Source organism: Cololabis saira, chromosome 21, assembly GCF_033807715.1.
Source record: "Cololabis saira isolate AMF1-May2022 chromosome 21, fColSai1.1, whole genome shotgun sequence".
NCBI classification, from domain to species: Eukaryota; Metazoa; Chordata; class Actinopteri; order Beloniformes; family Belonidae; genus Cololabis; species Cololabis saira.
In genome coordinates, this window is record NC_084607.1 from 1861 (window position 1) to 22067 (window position 20207).

The window sequence follows — 20207 nt, forward strand, 5'->3', positions numbered from 1 at the left end:
CCAATCACATGAAACGGTGGTTGCTTAGCAACAACCAGAAGGCACCACGAATGTCCTGCGGAGGAAAACGCTGGTACATTTTTGGACGTAAAGAAGTTCATAAAAAAAACACTCAGTAGAACAAGAGCTAGAGATAAAAGTCATTGATAAGTAATAAATGTTAGGTAAAAACAAGCGTCATCAGCGTACAGGCAGATTCACCGCAGAAGCCGCAGATAAGTAACGTCAGCCTGCAGGAATCAAACATAACTACCTACTTTGTGAAGCTACGATTAAGTCTCGGAGAAAACCGCTACGTTTAGGTTTCCAGCTCAACCAGTAAATGAGATATTAGAGCGGTAGCGCCCCCTATGGACAATGAGATTAATGCTGAAATACAATTTCGAGAATAAAGTAGAAATTTCGTGAATAAAGTCGAAATTTCGAGAATAAAGTTGAAATACAATTTTGTGAATAAAGTTGAAATTTCGTGAATAAAATTTCGTGAATAAAATCGAAATTTCATGAATAAAGTCGAAATTTCGAGAATAAAGTTGAAATAAAATTTTTCGTGAATAAAGTTGAAATACAATTTCAAGAATAAAGTTGAAATTTCATGAATAAAATTGAAATACAATTTTGTGAATAAAATCTATATTTCATGATTAAAGTTGAAATTTCGAGAATAAAGTTGAAATTTCCAGAATAAAATTGAAATACAATTTCAAGAATAAAGTCAAAATTTCATGAATAAAGTCGAAATTTCATGAATAAAGTCGAAATTTCGTGAATAAGCTTGAAATTTTGTCTTTTTTCTCAACATTTCAAATTTTTTCACGAAATTTTGACTTTTTTCTCAACATTTCGACTTTTTTCTCAAAATTATTATCACAACAATATTATTAATGTTGAAATACAATTTCAAGAATAAAGTCAAAATTTCTTGAATAAAGTTGAAATTTCGAGAATAAAGTTGAAATAAAATACGTAACTAACTATCCTTGAAGTGGAACGTTAAGGGTTCGTTTCTGAAGTTATGCAACTGCATGTGTTATATTTGTTTATTTTGACTTTTTTTTCAACATTTTGACTTTTTTCTCAAAATTGTACTTCAACAATAATCTTGACATTTCGACTTTTTTCTCGACATTTCGGCTTTTTCTCTATGGACTTCAGGAAACGTGGCTAAACCATTTCAGACCTGTTAGTTTGCCACTGTTTTTAATAAAAACATAGCTTTTATAATTTCAGATACAGAAACATCAAATAAGTTCATAAGAGCAAAACACTCATTGATCGTTTTGTCAAATTTAGTTCAGACGGGTCTCAAATTCTGCACATTTATGGAGTTTCATGAACATCTGTTATTTACATTTCTAAATGTGGGTCTTTGTTTGGCTGTTAAGACTCTGAAAGAATTTCATGTTGGTAGAAACTGTCACAACTCTGATTGGTGCATCACTGGAAAATCCATGATCTACTTCAAATGTTTTCAACAGCATTTTATTGCATTGGTTCAGAAGAGGTTTCTTTTTGAATTGGACGAACAACCAAAGACGAGTTCATCTTACGTTTAGTTCCTGTTTTTTTTTTTTTTTTGTCAAAATGGCAGGAAAAAGTTTACATCGTAGAACTGCTGGGAATGGAAATTCTCAATCTAAGAAATGATACAAAGGATAAAATCGCTACAATTCTTTTACTGTGTTTTGTCTCAGTCACATAAAAATCCTCATCAATTCAAATCTCGTTTAGTTGCTGAAACGCTGTTCTCTCATTGGCTTCTTTCTCTGCCAGTCACCGCAGAAGCTCTTCTGATTGGCTGATTCAAATCTGAAGTAATACTTAGTGGACGTCACACAACAAAATGTCCTTTTCTGGATGAACGAAAAGTCCAGGTTAGATTCCAGGTTCCAGGTCATTCCAGAAGGTTCCAGGTTAGATTCCAGGTTCCAGGGCAGAGACAGAAGGTTCCAGGGAACGTAGGTTAACAGCAAACTTGATCAGTGGTTTCTCAGGTTTAGTGTCTGAATAAACAGGATTGTATATATAACTAGAGTCTAGACAATTTCCTCGCAGAAATTTCGAGAGTGCCACGGCGGGCTGCTGCACATTTGTGTACATTTTACAAGCAATAAAGGTGAAGGACTCAATACCGAGTCCAATGACAACACCCATGACTCTCTATGTCAAACCATTCAAAAGTTATTACAGAAAATATGTAATAGGCTAACAGAACCACTAACAGAATAGCTAACGGGACCGCTAACAGAACCGCTAACAGAACCGCTAATGGGACCGCTAACAGAACCGCTAACGGGACCGCTAACGGGACCGCTAAGGGGACCGCTAACATAACCGCTAACGGGACCGCTAACAGGACCGCTAACAGGACCGCTAACGGAACCGCTAATGGAACCGCTAACAGAACCGCTAACGGAACCGCTAACGGGACCGCTAACAGAACCTCTAATGGGACCGCTAACGGAACCGCTAGTCATCTAACTTGCTCATACTTGCACGTAGAAATGTCAGTCAAACTTCAAAACGGAGGAAAACTTCTCTTCTCTCTCCAAACCTGAAACTGTTTTTTCCTAAAATGTACACTTTTCAAGATATGAGCGCTCAAGCGAGGACTGGAAATCATTCATTCATTCATTCATTCATTCATTCATTCATTCATTCATTCATTCATTCATTCATTCATTTATTCATTTATTCATTCATTCATTCATTCATTCATTCATTCATTCATTCATTCATTCATTACCATTTTCAACATCCAGCATTTCCCCCTACAGGTGGCGATTATATAAAATATATATATATATATATATATATATATATATATATATATATATATATATATATATATATATATATATATATATATATATTATATTTTATATACCATGAACCTGTTCCCAGCAGGACTGGGGGTCATCTAAGGTCAAAAGGTCAGGGTTCAGATTTCTCCATTTTCCAGGTTAAAGTATATGAAGTCTGTACTGACTGGGTCATGTGACCAGTTCTTGGTCAGTCTAATCAGTCAACAGCTGAGCTCTGGTTGCTAGGGGCAACAACAACCTCGAAATGAGGAAGGTTCCGGACTGACTGTGAGAAAACCCCAGCTTTCCTCAAATAACTCTGATTTGTGAGAAAACCATAGCTCCTAGCAGAAAAACAAAGACATCGTGAGAGAGACAGAACCCGGCAGATTCTGACAATCTTAATTTTATTCAGATATTCCTTAAAATGTGTTAGTAACTGCAGTTCGAATACAAAAATGAGATTTTTTTGAAGAAAACTTTTTATTACATTGCAGTCAATGGAGACAGAGGCAGGAATTGTCGCCGCTTTAGCCATAGCCGTTTAAATTTTGTGCATACCCCGCCTGTCAAATTCACATTATCTGAATCCCAACACTTATGTCTACATTTTGACCAAAAATTATTTGTCCAGCTTTAACGGTTTGGCCGTGAGCTCGAGTTACAAATAAAAATTATGGTCATTTTTTGAAGGTTTCGCTCACTCTAAACAATTACAACAGCACTCTAGATTTGACAAAAAAGTGATTTCCAGTCCTCGCTTGAGTGCTCATATCTTGAAAAGTGTACAATTTAGGAAAAAACAGTTTCAGGTTTGGAGAGAGAAGAGAAGTTTTCCTCAGTTTTGAAGTTTGAATGACAGTTGTACGTGTGAGTATGAGAAAGATACGTGACTCAGAAAAAAGGTGAATTTTGTCTTTTTTCTCCCATTCGCTTTGAATGGCGCCATAGGAATACATGGGGAAATGAGTTCCCAATAGTTTGGAAATTTGGAAATGTTTTTTGCACTTCGTGCAAAAACTATTTGTGCCATCGCTCTGAAAATCCACAGGACTGTAGTTAAATTCAGGGCCTACAACTTTCTCAATTGGTTCATAATTTTTCGAGTAACGGTGTGCGAGTGGTGAGGCCCCAAAGTTCTCCCAATGCATTCCGGATGGCGCTAAAAGCGCACGTTTGTGCACGTTGCGCAAAAACGTGCACGCCAATCGCTTATAAAAGTCATAGCACACGATTCGTGCTTAAGGCGCACGTTTCTACGTTTTTACTTTTCGCGTTTTCTCAAAGCTGTAGGAGGAGTAGCGAACCGAAATCTGTCCGGAAAATGAATAAGTTGAATAATAAACCCGCAGAATAACATTAGTGCCTCTTGCTGCAGCCGTGGCACTAATAAACAGGTTTAGATGTTGAACTGGAAAGTCCTGCTGCTCGTTTTTGAGCATTAATTAATTTTTCTGCTCGTTCTGCTACAGGAAGCTGTTGGGGGAGGATTCCTCCTCCGTTGTTGGAGGATTCCTCCGTTGTTGTTGGAGGAGATTCCTCCGTTGTTGGAGGAGGAGATTCCTCCGTTGTTGGAGGAGATTCCTCCGTTGTTGGAGGAGGAGATTCCTCCGTTGTTGGAGGAGGAGATTCCTCTGGTCGTCAGACGGTCGACTCCCTGAGGTTCTCGTCCTGTTGAAGGTTTGGTTGGTGAGAAGGAGGAGCAGCGTGGAGGAGGAAGTCGCTCTCCAGCTGCACCTTGAAGCGAGGAGGTTCCTCTGGACCTTCTGGACCACGAGGAGGTTCCTGTGGACCTTCTGTACCACGAGGAGGTTCCTGTGAACCACCTGGACCTCCGTACAGCTGATTCATCCTCTCACAGAGCAGTCCCTCGGTCTCCGGAGGAGTTAGCTGGTCTTGAGGAGCGTTATTCTTCCCCAGATCCCGGTTCTTCTTCTCCCTGAAGGTGTAGGAGGCCAGGCGGATGGTTCTCTGCAGGAGATGTTTCCTGTAGGATCTCTGGATCACCGAAGCGGCTAACTCCTCCTGCTTCCTCCTCAAGGTGCTGCTGATCGGCTCGTACGACACCTGGAAGGAACGGATAAAACAGATTAAGGAGATCAAAAACATCTGGAAGGAACGGATAAAACAGATTAAGGAGATCAAAAACACCTGGAAGGAACAAATAAAACAGATTAAGGAGATCAAAAACATCTGGAAGGAACGGATAAAACAGATTAAGGAGACCAAAAACATCTGGAAGGAACGGATAAAACTAATTAAGGAGATCAAAAACATCTGGAAGGAACGGATAAAACAGATTAAGGAGATCAAAAAGACGCCAGATAATTCCGTATGTTCGGCTGTGGCTGGTGTGCATCACTTATTCCCAGGTTACTCTCAAGTAAACCATCTCTTTAACATTTTCTACTTTATTGTACAGTGAGTGAAAATAACCGAGTCGAATTCCATGTGTTGTCTGACCCGACTTGGCCAAATAAACATGATTCTGATTCTGATGACCTTTTTTGTTTTGCCTGCGAAAGCAGAGTTTTATGTAAACCAGGTTTTTTTAGTCTTTTTGGGGATCCAGATCTTAGTGGTCAGTTAATAGATTTGGGGGACAGATAATGGCAGGAGTCTAGTCCTGGTTCAGTTTCAGAGACCTGGACTGGTTACTGTTTGTGTCTCTGTTCCCGTTTCTGTTAGTTTGTTTACTCTTTTGCAGATTCCAAAGACTTGTGAGCCGTTGTGAGTTTTCCTGTTTCTCTCCGGGTGGGATGAAGGCCGTCTCTTCTAATCTCTTCTAATCTCTTCTAATCAGACCGGGCTTTCCCCAGAACGACTTCCAATTGTCAATGAAGGCCACGTGGTTTTCTGAACAGCACCGCGACAGCGGCTAAACATGTGATCAGTTTGGGGAAGGACCAGGGAAACCCACAACATGGTTTTGGTTGTTAGTTACACACCCACACAATATTAACTTTAGTAACTTCCGACTGGCGTAGACGGGAGTCATTAGTGCCGACATGTATGATAACTTTACCAAATTTACTATTACCGTATTGTCCTGAATATAAGACAGTGTTTTATTGAAATCAGACTGAAAAAGTGGGCGTCGTCTTCCATTCAGGTCTAGACATTACACCATCACACCACTAGATGGAGCCAGATATCTGTAAATGCTGAACTAAACTCCCCAGGACAAAGATAACCGTCACCAAGAAGAACAATAAAAATAGCAGTAAGAAAGAAAAGAGAATAAAATAAGAGATAAGAGATAAGAGAAAATGTAGAAACGTAGTTTCTCTAATGTGTAGAAAAGTGGGTGGAAGATCGGCAGGTGAAGCGGCAGCTGAGGAGAAGTTATGATGCAAACTTCAACATGATGATTTAATGAGGCGAAATAACAGGCTTTTCTCTCCAATATATTGTTATAATTATTTGTTTCAGATGTACTGTCATTATTTTCTGTATAAAAATTGAAAAAAAAGTATTTTCAAACTTAAGTCTTGAAAACAAGGGGGTCGTCTAATATTCAGGTCGTTTAATAATCAGGGTCGTCTTATAATCAGGTCGTCTTATATTCAGGTCGTCTTATAATCAGGTCGTCTTATATTCAGGTCGTCTTATAATCAGGGTTGTCTTATATTCAGGTCGTCTTATATTCAGGTCGTCTTATAATCAGGTCGTCTAATAATCAGATCGTCTAATAATCAGGTCGTCTTATAATCAGGTCGTCTTATATTCAGGTCGTCTTATAATCAGGTCGTCTAATAATCAGGTCTTATAATCAGGTCGTCTAATAATCAGGTCGTCTAATAATCAGGTCGTCTTATATTCAGGTCGTCTTATAATCAGGTCGTCTAATAATCAGGTCTTATAATCAGGTCGTCTAATAATCAGGTCGTCTTATAATCAGGTCGTCTTATATTCAGGTCGTCTTATAATCAGGTCGTCTAATAATCAGGTCTTATAATCAGGTCGTCTAATAATCAGGTCGTCTAATAATCAGGTCGTCTTATATTCAGGTCGTCTTATAATCAGGTCGTTTTATAATCAGGTCGTCTAATAATCAGGTCTTATAATCAGGTCGTCTAATAATCAGGTCGTCTTATATTCAGGGTCGTCTTATATTCGGGCCAATACGGTACGATTTATACATGGTACAATTAAAACAAATCTCACTATGAAATGGAACAGAATACAGTCAATAATCAAACCTTTGAGGGGTTGTTGGCCATGAATTTCTCCTCCATGCTGGCCTTTAGTGTGTCCATTGCTCCGGAATCGCCCAAGACCTACAGATAACACAATATAATATGATATGATACAATATACAATAAAATACAGTACAATACAATACAATATAATACAATATAATAGAGTACAATACGATACAATACGATAGAATATAATAGTAAATATGTGGTCGGTACTTCTGCGGTGAGGGCCAGCAGGATGTCCAGGCAGTGGATCTTGTCTCCTGGAACCAGAGGAAGGTCCATGTGGATCAGCTTGAAGGTGTTGGGTTTGGGAATCTTCAACGGGTCCTGGAGGGTGTCGCAGAAGTCGGAGAGCTCGCTGTGGACCAGATTAGAAAGATTAGGCTCAGAAAGGTCAGATAAAGCTCGCTGTGGACCAGATTAGTCCGATTAAAGGTCAGATAAAGCTCACTGAGGACCAGATTAGTCCGATTAAAGGTCAGATAAAGCTCACTGTGGACTAGATTAGTCCGATTAAAGGTCAGATAAAGCTTGCAGGATGTGAAGCACAATCTTCCAAATCCAAAACAGCCCCTGTTACGTGTGGTGTCCCCCAGGGATCTGTCCTAGAGCCTCTCATCTTTATTTTGTACATGCCCCCCTGATGGTCGTGTCATCAGCCGACACGGCATCTCTTTTCACTGCTATGACGATGACACTCAGCTGTACCTCCGGACTCACGCCAACCTACATCTCAAAGTATTTTATAAACTGGGAGGCGTCTGGGTCGAACTTCTCCCATGTCTCGTAGAACATCTCAAAGTATTTTATAAACTGCGAGGCGTCGGGTTAAACTCACCTGTACGTGATGAACTCACCTGTACTGTAAAAAACTCACCTGTATTTTATAAACTGCGAGGCGTCGGGTTAAACTCACGTGTATTTTATAAACTCACCTGTACTTGATGAACTGCGAGGCGTCGGGGTCGAACTTCTCCCACGTCTCGTAGAACATCTCAAAGTCGTCCTCACACAGCGGGTCGCCGCTCTCCTCCGTGGCCACGTTGAAGTTCTCCAGGATGATGGCGATGTACATGTTGACCACGACCAGGAACGACATGATGATGTAGGACGAGAAGAAGACGATGCCGACGCCGGGGCTGCCGCAGTTCCCTCGCACCTGGAATATAAATATATAAATATCAGCACACACATCATGATGACTTTCTACTACGCCTTCCTGGAAAGTATCATGACCTTCTCCATGACCTGCTGGTTCCACTCCCTCAGCACCAGAACAGGAACAGACTGCAGAGCATCACTGTGCTCGAAAATCATCGGCCTGCCGGTCAGAACTCTGTCTGTGGTTTTCAACCAGCAGGCCCTCAGCCAGGCAGATAAAATCATGAAGGACCCTTCCCACATACTCCACCCTGCATTCCAGTGGAGAGCTACTTTTGTCCCCAAAGCTACCCTGCTTTTTAATTCCAGCTGCTAAACTCATCCCCCACATCCACAGACCCCCCCCCCCCCCCCCGGACTACTCTGTACTCCTGTTAGACTGTTTACATCCACTGTCGTCACTTTATATTGACACTTTATACTCATATTTTTACTTATACCACTACAGTCACTCTGCTGTAGATTTTTTTGACATTCGTATATTTTATATATTTTTTTGTACATAAGGAGACATGCCCTGTTCATTTTATTCTATTTTATTCTTGTTCTATTTGAGATTTTCAACGTCTTGCTTCTCAGTTGTCCTGCAATTGCCCCTCGGGGATGAATAAAGTTTTCTGAATCTGAAATATATAAACCACAGCTCAACCAGTTCCCTCGTACCTGAAATATAAATAAAAAATAAATATATAAACCACAGCTCAGCCGCAGTTCCTAGGCCGTCCCAGCCGGCCGACGTTGTGATTAATTCATACGTGGTGATTGATTCATTCATTCACTCATTCATCCATTCATCCATTCACCTGTGATCCGGGGTTCTCTATATCCGGGTCACAGTCGGGGGGCGTGTTCATGATGGGGCTCAGCAGGCCGACGTCGTGATTCATTCATACGTGGTGATTGATCGATTCATTCATTCATTCACTCATTCATCCATTAACTCACTCATTCATCCATTCACCTGTGATCCGGGGTTCTCTATATCCGGGTCACAGTCGGGGGGTGTGTTCATGATGGGGCTCAGCAGGCCGTCCCAGCCGGCCGACGTGGTGATCATGAACAGGCAGATCATGCTGTTTCCGAAGCTCTGGAAGTTGAAAATGTCGTCGATAATCGACTCTTTCTTCACGTAGGCGAAGTTGGACATGCCGAAGATGGAGAAGATGAACATGATGAGGAAAAGCAGCAGGCCGATGTTGAACAGGGCAGGAAGTGACATCATCAGGGCGAACAGCAGCGTCCGGATCCCTTTAGCTCCGCGAATCAGACGCAGGACCCGCCCGATACGAGCCAATCGGATGACGCGGAACAGAGTCGGAGAAACAAAGTATTTCTCTATGATGTCGGCCAGGAGAAGACCTGGATAAAACACAATAAAATACAATAAAATAGATTAGAATAAAATAGAAGTATTTCTCTATGACGTCGGCCAGGAAACAGTGTGTGTGTGTGTGTGTGTGTGTGTGTGTGTGTGTGTGTGTGTGTGTGTGTGCAAAATGAGTGTGCGAGTATTCAGATATTCCTTAAAATGAGTGAGTAGGCTCAGTGCGAAGACAGAGTGAGATTCTTCTGAAGAAAACGTTTGATTACATTACAGTGAATGGAGACTGAGTCAGGTATTGGCGCCGCTCTAGCCCCCCCCCCCCCCGTTTAAATTCTGTGCATACCCCGCCTGTCAAAGTCACATTTTATGAATCCCAACACCTATGTCTACATTCTGACCAAAAAATATTTGTCTCCTTTTTACGGTTTGGCCGTGAGCTCAAGTTACAAATAAACATTCAGGTTATTTTTTTACTGTTTCTCGCACTCTAGCAACCGACACCCGCACTCTAGGTTTGACAAAAAAGTGATTTCGAGTCCTCGCTTGAGTGCTCATATCTTGAAAAGTGTACATCTTAGGAAAAAACTGTTTGGTGTTTTGGAGAGAATATAAGTTTTCCTCCGTTTTGTAGTATGAGAAAGTTAGGTGACTCAGAAAAAAGGTGAATTTTGGCTTTCTTTTTTACCTCCTCCCATCCACAGTGTGACATTCCGCGCCACACACATACATGGGAGAATCTCCCCATTAGTTTGGAAATTTGGAAATGTTTTTGCACTTCGTGTGAAAACTATTTGTGCCATCGCTCTGAAAACCCACAGGACTGTAGTTAAATTCAGCGCCTACAACTTTCTAAATCGGTTCAGAATTTTTTGAGTAACGGTGTGCGAGTGGTGAGGCCCCAAAGTTTTCCCAATGTGTTCCGGATGGCGCCAAAAGCGCATGTTTTCGCACGTTGCGTGAAAACGTGCGCACCAATCGCTAATTAAAGTCATACCACTCGATTCCCGATTAAGGCGCACGTTTCTACGTTTTTACTTTTTGCGTTTTCTCAAAGCTGCAGGACTAGTTACGCGGCAAAATTTATATGGAAGAATAAATAATAAGCTGCGCCAGAGGCACTATTGTTATCCTGCACTCCTCCTCCATTGCTATTGCATAGCTATGGAGGAGGCGTGCCTCTTGGCGCAGCCGTGGCACTAATTAGAATAAAATAGAATACATTAGAATAGAAGTATTTCTCTATGATGTCGGTGATGAAGCATTCCAACAGCACGTGGCCCCTGCAGGGACAACGACGCCTTGCAGATTGCCCCAGCCTCATACCCTGCTTGACGCATTGTCATGCAAGTTCCAGCTCCTGAGGACCCCTGCAGGGACGAGCACTTGCAGGCAGCTCCAGTCTCATTCAATGCTCAAGACATTGTCACGCAAGTTCCGGCATCTTGCATCCCTGCCGAGGCACCGTGGAAGTGGATTTGACTTCCAGCCCCTGCAGAGACGAAGACCATATATGGACTTCCTGACTACTCAGGGGTAGTCCCAAAACTGAAAGTTCACACCTCTCACTTGGCTTGTTTATTCCTGTCTTTGTTGATTGAACTTTTGTATAAAAACCCTGTGGCCAAATCAATCTGGGTCAGCATTTCAACCAGACTTTGGTCTGTGTAGATGTGCTCACCGCCGGCTGAATAAAACTCACTATACCACAAAGCGGACTTCTAAAATGGTTTTGATAAATTCCTCAACATCGGCAAGGAGAAGACCTGAATAAAATACAATAAAATAGAATAAATTACAATAGATTAGAATAGAAACGAAGTATTTCTCTATGATGTCGGCGAGGAGAAGACCTGGATGAAATAAAATATAACCTACGTCTGTCTCACCTACGATGGACAGAAGGACAGACTCACCTACGATGGACAGACTGACAGACTCACCTACGATGGACAGAAGGACAGACTCATCTACGATGGACAGAAGGACAGACTCACCTACGATGGACAGAAGGACAGACTCACCTACGATGGACAGAAGGACAGACTCACCTACGATGGACAGAATCACCACCACGAAGTCGAAGATGTTCCAGCCCACGGAGAAGTAGTGGTGTCGCAGCGCCAGCAGCTTCAGCGAACACTCGCACGTGAAGATGACGATGAAGACCAGGTTGATCCAGTACAGGATGTACTCCTTCTCCGGGCTCTGGTCGTCCGTCTCCACCATCATCGTCACCATGTTCAGGCAGATCAGCACCATGATGAAGATGTCGAAGAACTGTTTACCCACCAGGTCGAACACCAGACCCTGGAACTTGTTCTGAAGAGATAGAAACACAAGAAAACTCCAGTCACACAAACATCTCACTGCTGTTTCTACAGAGACCAGACCCTGGAACTTGTTCTGGACAAATAAAACCCAAGAAAACTCCAGTTACACAAACATTTGAGCTGTTTCTACAGGGACCAGACCCTGGAACTTGTTCTGGACAAATAAAACCCAAGAAAACTCCAGTCACACAAACATCTGAGCTGTTTCTACAGAGACCAGACCCTGGAACTTGTTCTGAACAGATAGAAACCCAGGAAAACTGCATTAACTCAATCAAATCACCAAATAAATGAATACCCAAATCAACATCATTACTTTGATATAGAGAAATCATCCTTCTTTTCAATGTTTTTTTTAATTAAATAAGGTTAAGGTTCTACTTGATTTCAAATCCCTCTCCAGCTGATTCCATTATTGCTGCAGCTGTAGCAGCTCAGTTTGTTCTGATTGTTGTAGCAGCTCAGTTTGGTTCTGATTGTTGTAGCATCTCAGTTTGTTCTGATTGTTGTAGCATCTCAGTTTGGTTGATTGTTGTAGCAGCTCAGTTTGTTCTGATTGTTGTAGCATCTCAGTTTGGTTGATTGTTGTAGCATCTCAGTTTGGTGTTGGTTCTGATTGTTGTAGCATCTCAGTTTGGTGTTGGTTCTGATTGTTGTAGCATCTCAGTTTGTTCTGATTGTTGTAGCATCTCAGTTTGGTGTTGGTTCTGATTGTTCATTTCCTGTATCTCTCTCCCCTCACAGCTTGTAACGGCTTTGTCTTAAATTAAACTTGTTTTCCAGTCTGGCAGCAGGTTCTTGTTGATTTTGAACATAATCTGTGCAGTTTTAAATCCACCAGTTTATTGAATTCCAGCTCATTTGTTTCTATTAATAATTGTTTGTTTGGGTTTCTTGTATCCAACTTTATTTATGAGTCACATTGCTTTGTTTTGGAGTAAGAATATTGGTTTTGTGATAGTCTTAAAGTGTCCGGTTTAACGGCGTCACACAGGAAGTCCTGACTGACCTTTAACGGCACACGGGAAGTCCTGACTGACCTTTAACGGCGTCACACAGGAAGTCCTGACTGACCTTTAACGGCGTCACACAGGAAGTCCTGACTGACCTTTAACGGCACACGGGAAGTCCTGACTGACCTTTAACGGCGTCACACAGGAAGTCCTAACTGACCTTTAATGGGGTCACACAGGAAGTCCTGACTGACCTTTAACGGCGTCACACAGGAAGTCCTAACTGACCTTTAACGGCGTCACACAGGAAGTCCTGACTGACCTTTAACGGCGTCACACGGGAAGTCCTGACTGACCTTTAACGGCACACGGGAAGTCCTGACTGACCTTTAACGGCGTCACAGGAAGTCCTAACTGACCTTTAACGGCGTCACACAGGAAGTGCTAACTGACCTTGGGTCGGTCCTAACTGACCTTGGGTCGGGGAACAGGTTTCTGAGGTTTCTTGGATCCCAGTTTCTTCATGGCGTTGTAATATTTCTTCTGCTCTTCCGTCATAAACAGGTCAGTTCCTCCCTGGTAAAAACACAGAGACATCCACGTTAACTGACAGAAATAATTATCTTCATCATTACTGATCTGAGCAGAACTCTGGAAACACCAGAACATACGCTGCGTCCGAAATCGCAAACTTCCTCCCTAATGAGTAGCATCCGAAACATTAGAACGTACTCGGTAGTATGTACTATCCATACTCAGTAGTATGTACTATCCATACTCAATAGTATGTACTATCCATACTCAGTAGTATGTACTATCCATACTCAATAGTATGTACTATCCATACTCAATAGTATGTACTATCCATACTCTAGTATGTACTATCCATACTCAATAGTATGTACTATCCATACTCAATAGTATGTACTATCCATACTCACTAGTATGTACTATCCATACTAGTATGTACTATCCATACTCTAGTATGTACTATCCATACTCATGGATTGATGGACACTAGCTGAGCAGAAACTTCCCACAATGCAATGCAGCGGTGTTTGGTTGCTAAGTGATACGTATATGTCACAAGTATAATATTAAGTATAATAATATTATTATATAATATCAATATTATAATATTGGTATATAATAATATTATATAATGTCATCTTGTTTAGGCCAGAATAAACGGGAAAGAGCGGTGCTGCTGCTGTTACCATGGTAACAGCTGCTACCGCTGCTGTGACAGGTTACCATGGTAACAACCCCCCCATCCCTACGGCAGGAAGTGCTGCTGTTACCATGGTAACAACCCCCCCCTTCCCTACAGCAGGAAGTGCCGTGTGCACTCTTAATAGTACACTACTGATATTTACTCAAAAGTGTGCCGAACTTAAGTATACTTTTTAGTATATACTTTTCAGTACGGCATTTCGGATGCACCGATAAACCTATCATGAACAGGTGAGTTCCTCCAGGTAAACACAGAGACAATCATTATCTAATGTCTGAGCAGAACTCTGAACTTATCTTGGCTTTCTGCTGGTTGAAGTTGTCGATGATAAACCTATCATAAACAGGTGAGTTCCTCCCAGGTAAACACAGAGACAATCATTATCTAATAAACTTATCTTGGCTTTCTGCTGGTTGAAGTTGTCGATGATAAACCTGATAAACCTATCATAAACAGGTCAGTTCCTCCAGGTAAACACAGAGACAATCATTATCTAATAAACTTATCTTGGCTTTCTGCTGGTTGAAGTTGTCGATGATGACTCCGATGAAGAGGTTGAGGGTGAAGAACGAGCCGAAGATGATGAAGCAGACGAAGTACAGGTACATGTAGAGGTTAGCCTCGTACTCGGGCTGGGACTCCACCTGTAACCACGGCAACACGGTTACCACGGCAACACTGTAACCATACCAACACGGTAACCACGGCAACACGGTAACCATACCAACACGGTAACCATGGCAACACAGTAACCATACCAACACGGTAACCACGGCAACACGGTAACCATACCAACACGGTAACCACGGCAACACGGTAACCATGGCAACACGGTAACCACGGCAACACGGTAACCATGGCAACACGGTAACCACGGCAACACGGTAACCAGACACACGGGAGATGCATTTCCATCACGATATTCATTTCAGTTCAGTTTTATTTATTTATCATCTAATAAAATACAAACTTTTCAGAGATCCGGAACATGAAGAGTTTCCAAATGTCACTAAAGTTAAAGTAAGTCACATTTTACCATCTGATAATCCTTAAAACTACATAATAATCCTTACAACTACATAATAATCCTGACAACTACATAATAATCCTTACAACTACATAATAATCCTGACAACTACATAATAATCATTACAACTACATAATAATCCTTACAACTACATAATAATCCTAACAACTACATAATAATCCTAACAACTACATAATAATCCTTACAACTACATAATAATAATAACAACTACATAATAATCCTTACAACTACATAATAATAATAACAATTACATAATAATCCTAACAACTACATAATAATCCTTACAACTACATAATAATCCTTACAACTACATAATAATCCTTACAACTACATAATAATCCTTACAACTACATAATAATAATAACAACTACATAATAATCCTTACAACTACATAATAATAATAACAACTACATAATAATCCTTACAACTACCTAATAATCCTTACATCTACGGCAACGGAGGTTCAGAACCTCGTTTGTTTTGGCAGGTTCATTTCTGTTTCCACAACGGTCCTTGGCTGATTTCCTGGTTAGGGTTAGGCTGATTTCCTGGTTAGGGTTAGGCTGATTTAGGCTGATTTCCTGATTCCCTGAATCTCCACCAGTATCTGTACTGACCTCTCTGGAGTCCACCGCTGCATACATGATCTCCATCCACCCTTTAAATGTGGCCTGAAACAATACACATCAGGAATAGATGATCTTGTAAAATATTATACGTCAATAATCCTATTTAAAGCATTCAACAAATTACTACCAAGTAACATACAAGACTTTTTCACAGTTCAAGAGATAACTTACAATTTGAGAGGATATGGTGATTTTAAAATACCTAAAGTTCAAACTACTCGTAAAAGTTTTTGTGTGTCTGTATGTGGTGTGAGACTTTGGAACAGGCTGGATATCCAAACAAGCAAAATATCCACAGATTTAAATATATATAAACACATGGTCTGGTCAAATTATAAAGAGAGCGGGTGGTAACACTTTGTTTAATCAACTTCGGTCTTGAAATGTTTGTGTAATTGTTGTTCCTCATTTAGTAAGTTTGTATTGTCCATTACCTTCTGGTACTGTTGTTCTGACCATCACTGACGTGTATGTATGTACTATATGTATGTACTATATGTATGTACTATATGTCCATGTCCATTATGTCCATTACCTTTTGGTATTGTTACTCTTACCATTGCTGGTATTTATTATAAATATAAGTTAACGGTTAACTATAAATATTACTATATACATTGTTCCTGGATTTGCAGGCATTGTGGCCATGAAATGCATCTGCATTTCATGGCCACAATGTGTGTGAATTTAGGTGAGGTGAACTGTAGAAAAATTTTTATAATTTGATATAGGTCTTTTTTTCATTTTTTTGGTTCAAATGTTGAGACAGGAGGAAGCCTTAAAAAAAAATCTGTCAAGTTGTTAATGAGAAACAGGGGTGGGATTAAATAAGTTTTCTTCTTCCCACTCCCTTTCGAGTGTTGACGAATTAATTTGTATTTTGAACCTGCACCTGATAAACCTGATAAAAGGTATTTGTTTAATTTTATGTTGCACGCAGGTCATTTATGTTATGTTCATTGCTCGAAATAAATATGAATTGATTGATTGATTGATATAAGCTTTTCTTTCAGGTAAATCAATGGTGTATTAAAACCCAGATGACATCACTTCCTGTGTGCAGACTCACCACTTGCAGCAGCGACAGATATCCCATCCCCACGTTGTCGAAGTTCACCTTCACGTTCTTCCAGCGAACCTCGGTGAAGTTATACTCCATCAGTTCCAGGCACTGCGTCTTGTTGTTGACGTCCTCGGGGGAGAAATACTCCTCCGACGTCTCGTTGAAACAGTAGTAAAACTTCCCGGCGAACAGGTTCACCCCCATGATGCTGAAGATCAGCCAGAAGATCAGACACACCAGCAGCACGTTGAAGATGGAGGGGATAGCGCCGACCAGGGCGTTGACTACGACCTGTAGGGTCAAAGGTCAGTCAATCATTCTGTCACCATGGTTACAGATGGAGGGGATGGCTCCCACCAGGGCGTTGACCACCACCTGTAGGTGCACCTGCAGATACCTGTCCATCCACCTGCAGATACCTGTCCATCTAAACCTGCAGATACCTGTCCATCCACCTGCAGATACCTGTCCATCTAAACCTGCAGATACCTGTCCATCTAAACCTGCAGATACCTGTCCATCTAAACCTGCAGATACCTGTCCATCTAAACCTGCAGATACCTGTCCATCTAAACCTGCAGATACCTGTCCATCTAAACCTGCAGATACCTGTCCATCCACCTGCAGATACCTGTCCATCTAGACCTGCAGATACCTGTCCATCTAAACCTGCAGATACCTGTCCGTCTAAACCTGCAGATACCTGTCCATCTAAACCTGCAGATACCTGTCCATCTAAACCTGCAGATACCTGTCCATCCACCTGCAGATACCTGTCCATCTAGACCTGCAGATACCTGTCCATCTAAACCTGCAGATACCTGTCCATCCACCTGCAGATACCTGTCCATCTAGACCTGCAGATACCTGTCCATCTAAACCTGCAGATACCTGTCCATCCACCTGCAGATACCTGTCCGTCTAAACCTGCAGATACCTGTCCATCCACCACCAGCTCTTACCCTCATGCCCTCGAACCGGGACAGGGCCCTCAGGGGCCTCAGGGCCCTCAGCGTCCTCAGAGACTTGATGGCTCCCAGTTCAGAGTATCCCAGGATGTTGGCAGTCAAGGAGACCAGAGACACCTGGAGACGAGACAACATGTGAGGACAGGTGAGGACAGGTGAGGACAGGTGAGGACAGGTGAGGTTGCAAGGTTTTTACAAGGGAAAACACAAACCCTAACCCTAACTCTTGCCAGGTCTAACCCTAACCCTTTACCAGGTCTAACCCTAACCCTTGCCAGGTCTAACTCTAACTCTAACTCTAACCCTAACCCTAACTCTAACTCTAACCCTAACCCTAACCCTAACCCTAACTCTAACCCTAACCCTAACCCTAACCCTAACCCTAACTCTTGCCAGGACTAACCCTAACCCCCCTATCCTAACCCTAACCCTAACCCTTGCCAGGTCTAACCCTAACCCTAACTCTTGCCAGGACTAACTCTAACCCTAACTCTAACTCTAACCCTAACCCTAACTCTAACTCTAACTCTAACCCTAACCCTAACTCTAACTCTAACCCTAACCCTAACTCTAACCCTAACCCTAACCCTAACCCTAACCCTAACCCTAACTCTAACCCTTTACCAGGTCTAACCCTAACCCTTGCCAGGTCTAACCCTAACTCTAACTCTAACCCTAACCCTAACTCTAACTCTAACTCTAACCCTAACCCTAACTCTAACTCTAACCCTAACCCTTGCCAGGTCTAACCCTAATCCTAACCCTAACCCTAGTAACAACCCACGTGATCCTACAGAGCAGCTAATCAGCTAATCAGGTGACGGATCTCTTACGTCAACGATGAGGAAGTCCAGCCAGCACCAGGCGTTGGTGAAGTACGTCTGGAACCCGTAGGCCGTCCATTTCAGAAGCATCTCCACCACGAACACGTAGGTGAAAACCTGGTCCGCGTATTCCAGGATGATCTTTATGACCGGCCGCTGCTCCATGTAGATGTCCTCGAAGGCCTGGAGATATGACAGGGTTAGGGTGACAGGGTTAGGGTGACAGGGTTAGAGACGCTGCTCCATGTAGATGTCCTCGAAGGCCTGGAGATATGACAGGGTTAGGGTGACAGGGTTAGGGGCGCTGCTCCATGTAGATGTCCTCGAAGGCCTGGAGATATGATAGGGTTAGGGTGACAGGGTTAGGGGCACTGCTCCATGTAGATGTCCTCGAATGCCTGGAGATATGACAGGGTTAGGGTGACAGGGTTAGGGTGACAGGGTTGGGGTGACAGGGTTTGGGTGACAGGGTTAGGGTGACAGGGTTAGGGTGACAGGGTTAGGGTGACAGGGTTAGGGTGACAGGGTTAGGCTTAGGGACCGCTGTTAGGTTAGAGCTTTTATCAACATGGACCAAGTGGAGGAGCAACTCATTGAGGAAGTCCGTTTTTTAGACGCAGCTGTTCTGTGACCACTAGAGGGCAGTGTTTTCCTGAAATTACCACTAGAGGGCAGTGTTTTACTGAAATTACCACTAGAGGGCAGTGTTTTACTGACATTTAGCACATTGGCAGGTTATAACTTTTCAAAACTGCCAGCAATTTTGAAATGTGTTGCAGCTCTTGAATGTATATGAGGAAGAATGTTTATTTTGATGTCTTTACTTTGATATCTTGTTTAATACTGTCAACAAAGTAACACAAGTTATTTTTCTCCTTTTTTAATTTTTCTCATATTCAGCTATTTTAAATCTGTTATTTTAAGTTTAAGCTGGAGCTGCACTTGTTTCAAAACATACACATTTCTTTTGAAAACCAGACCAGACAATGTTTCCATGACAACAGAATAACCTTGGCAGCTTCCTCTTTTGTCATTATCACATCGTGTTTGTTGATAGGAGGTTAATAAAGACTTAATAAAGGGTAAATAAAGGTTAGTCTCACCTGAGAGGAAGCAGTAGTCGTGTTAGTTCCAGCCGTGTCTCCGTTGGTTAGTACTGGTTAGTACTGGTTGGTACTGGTTAGTACTGGTTAGTTCAGACCTGCTAGCTACATGATCAGAGTTAATCAATGAGTAGCATCAGTCAGACTTACAGAGGATCAATAATTCATGCTTCAGAACAGCTAGCAATAAGGAAAGGAAAAGTCCTAGGGCCAAATCCACAAAGAATAGATTGTGCCCACAATTTTCCCCGCTTTAAGGTCCTATTCACAAAAGATTTTGCTCTAATGATATGCCTGCGCAAACACGCCCATAAAGTTCTGCAGCTGAGTGCAATTTTCCCTTGTCTGAGTAAGTGAGCGGAGCTGTTTCCAGTGTTCTCCATATTTCAGCACACAGATTGGTCCATAATGAAAACTGCAGAGAGCACAACAGCCTCAACTTTCACGTATTTGTATTTCTAAGCTAATGAAATGTCAAACATTAAGAGGCTTTGCGCATTTACACACAAGGCACAGCACAATATATATATATATATATATATATATATATATATATATATA

General features: G+C 41.8%; 1 protein-coding gene across 1 annotated transcript in view; it reads right to left on the reverse strand.

Annotated features, from left to right (window-relative positions):
- Nucleotides 1-4445: 4445 nt before the first annotated feature.
- scn4ab (sodium channel, voltage-gated, type IV, alpha, b) overlaps nt 4446-20207 on the reverse strand; it is a 61022-nt gene continuing 45260 nt past the window's right edge. The window contains exons 21-32 of the mRNA XM_061712547.1: nt 18553-18726; nt 17714-17836; nt 16758-17042; nt 15677-15730; nt 14518-14655; nt 13252-13356; nt 11543-11813; nt 9132-9529; nt 7945-8168; nt 7223-7367; nt 7007-7084; nt 4446-4871 (exon numbers count right to left, since the gene is read on the reverse strand). Of these exons, the coding sequence (XP_061568531.1) occupies nt 4446-4871; nt 7007-7084; nt 7223-7367; nt 7945-8168; nt 9132-9529; nt 11543-11813; nt 13252-13356; nt 14518-14655; nt 15677-15730; nt 16758-17042; nt 17714-17836; nt 18553-18726 (2421 nt within the window). The remainder of the gene's footprint in view (nt 4872-7006; nt 7085-7222; nt 7368-7944; nt 8169-9131; nt 9530-11542; nt 11814-13251; nt 13357-14517; nt 14656-15676; nt 15731-16757; nt 17043-17713; nt 17837-18552; nt 18727-20207) is intronic.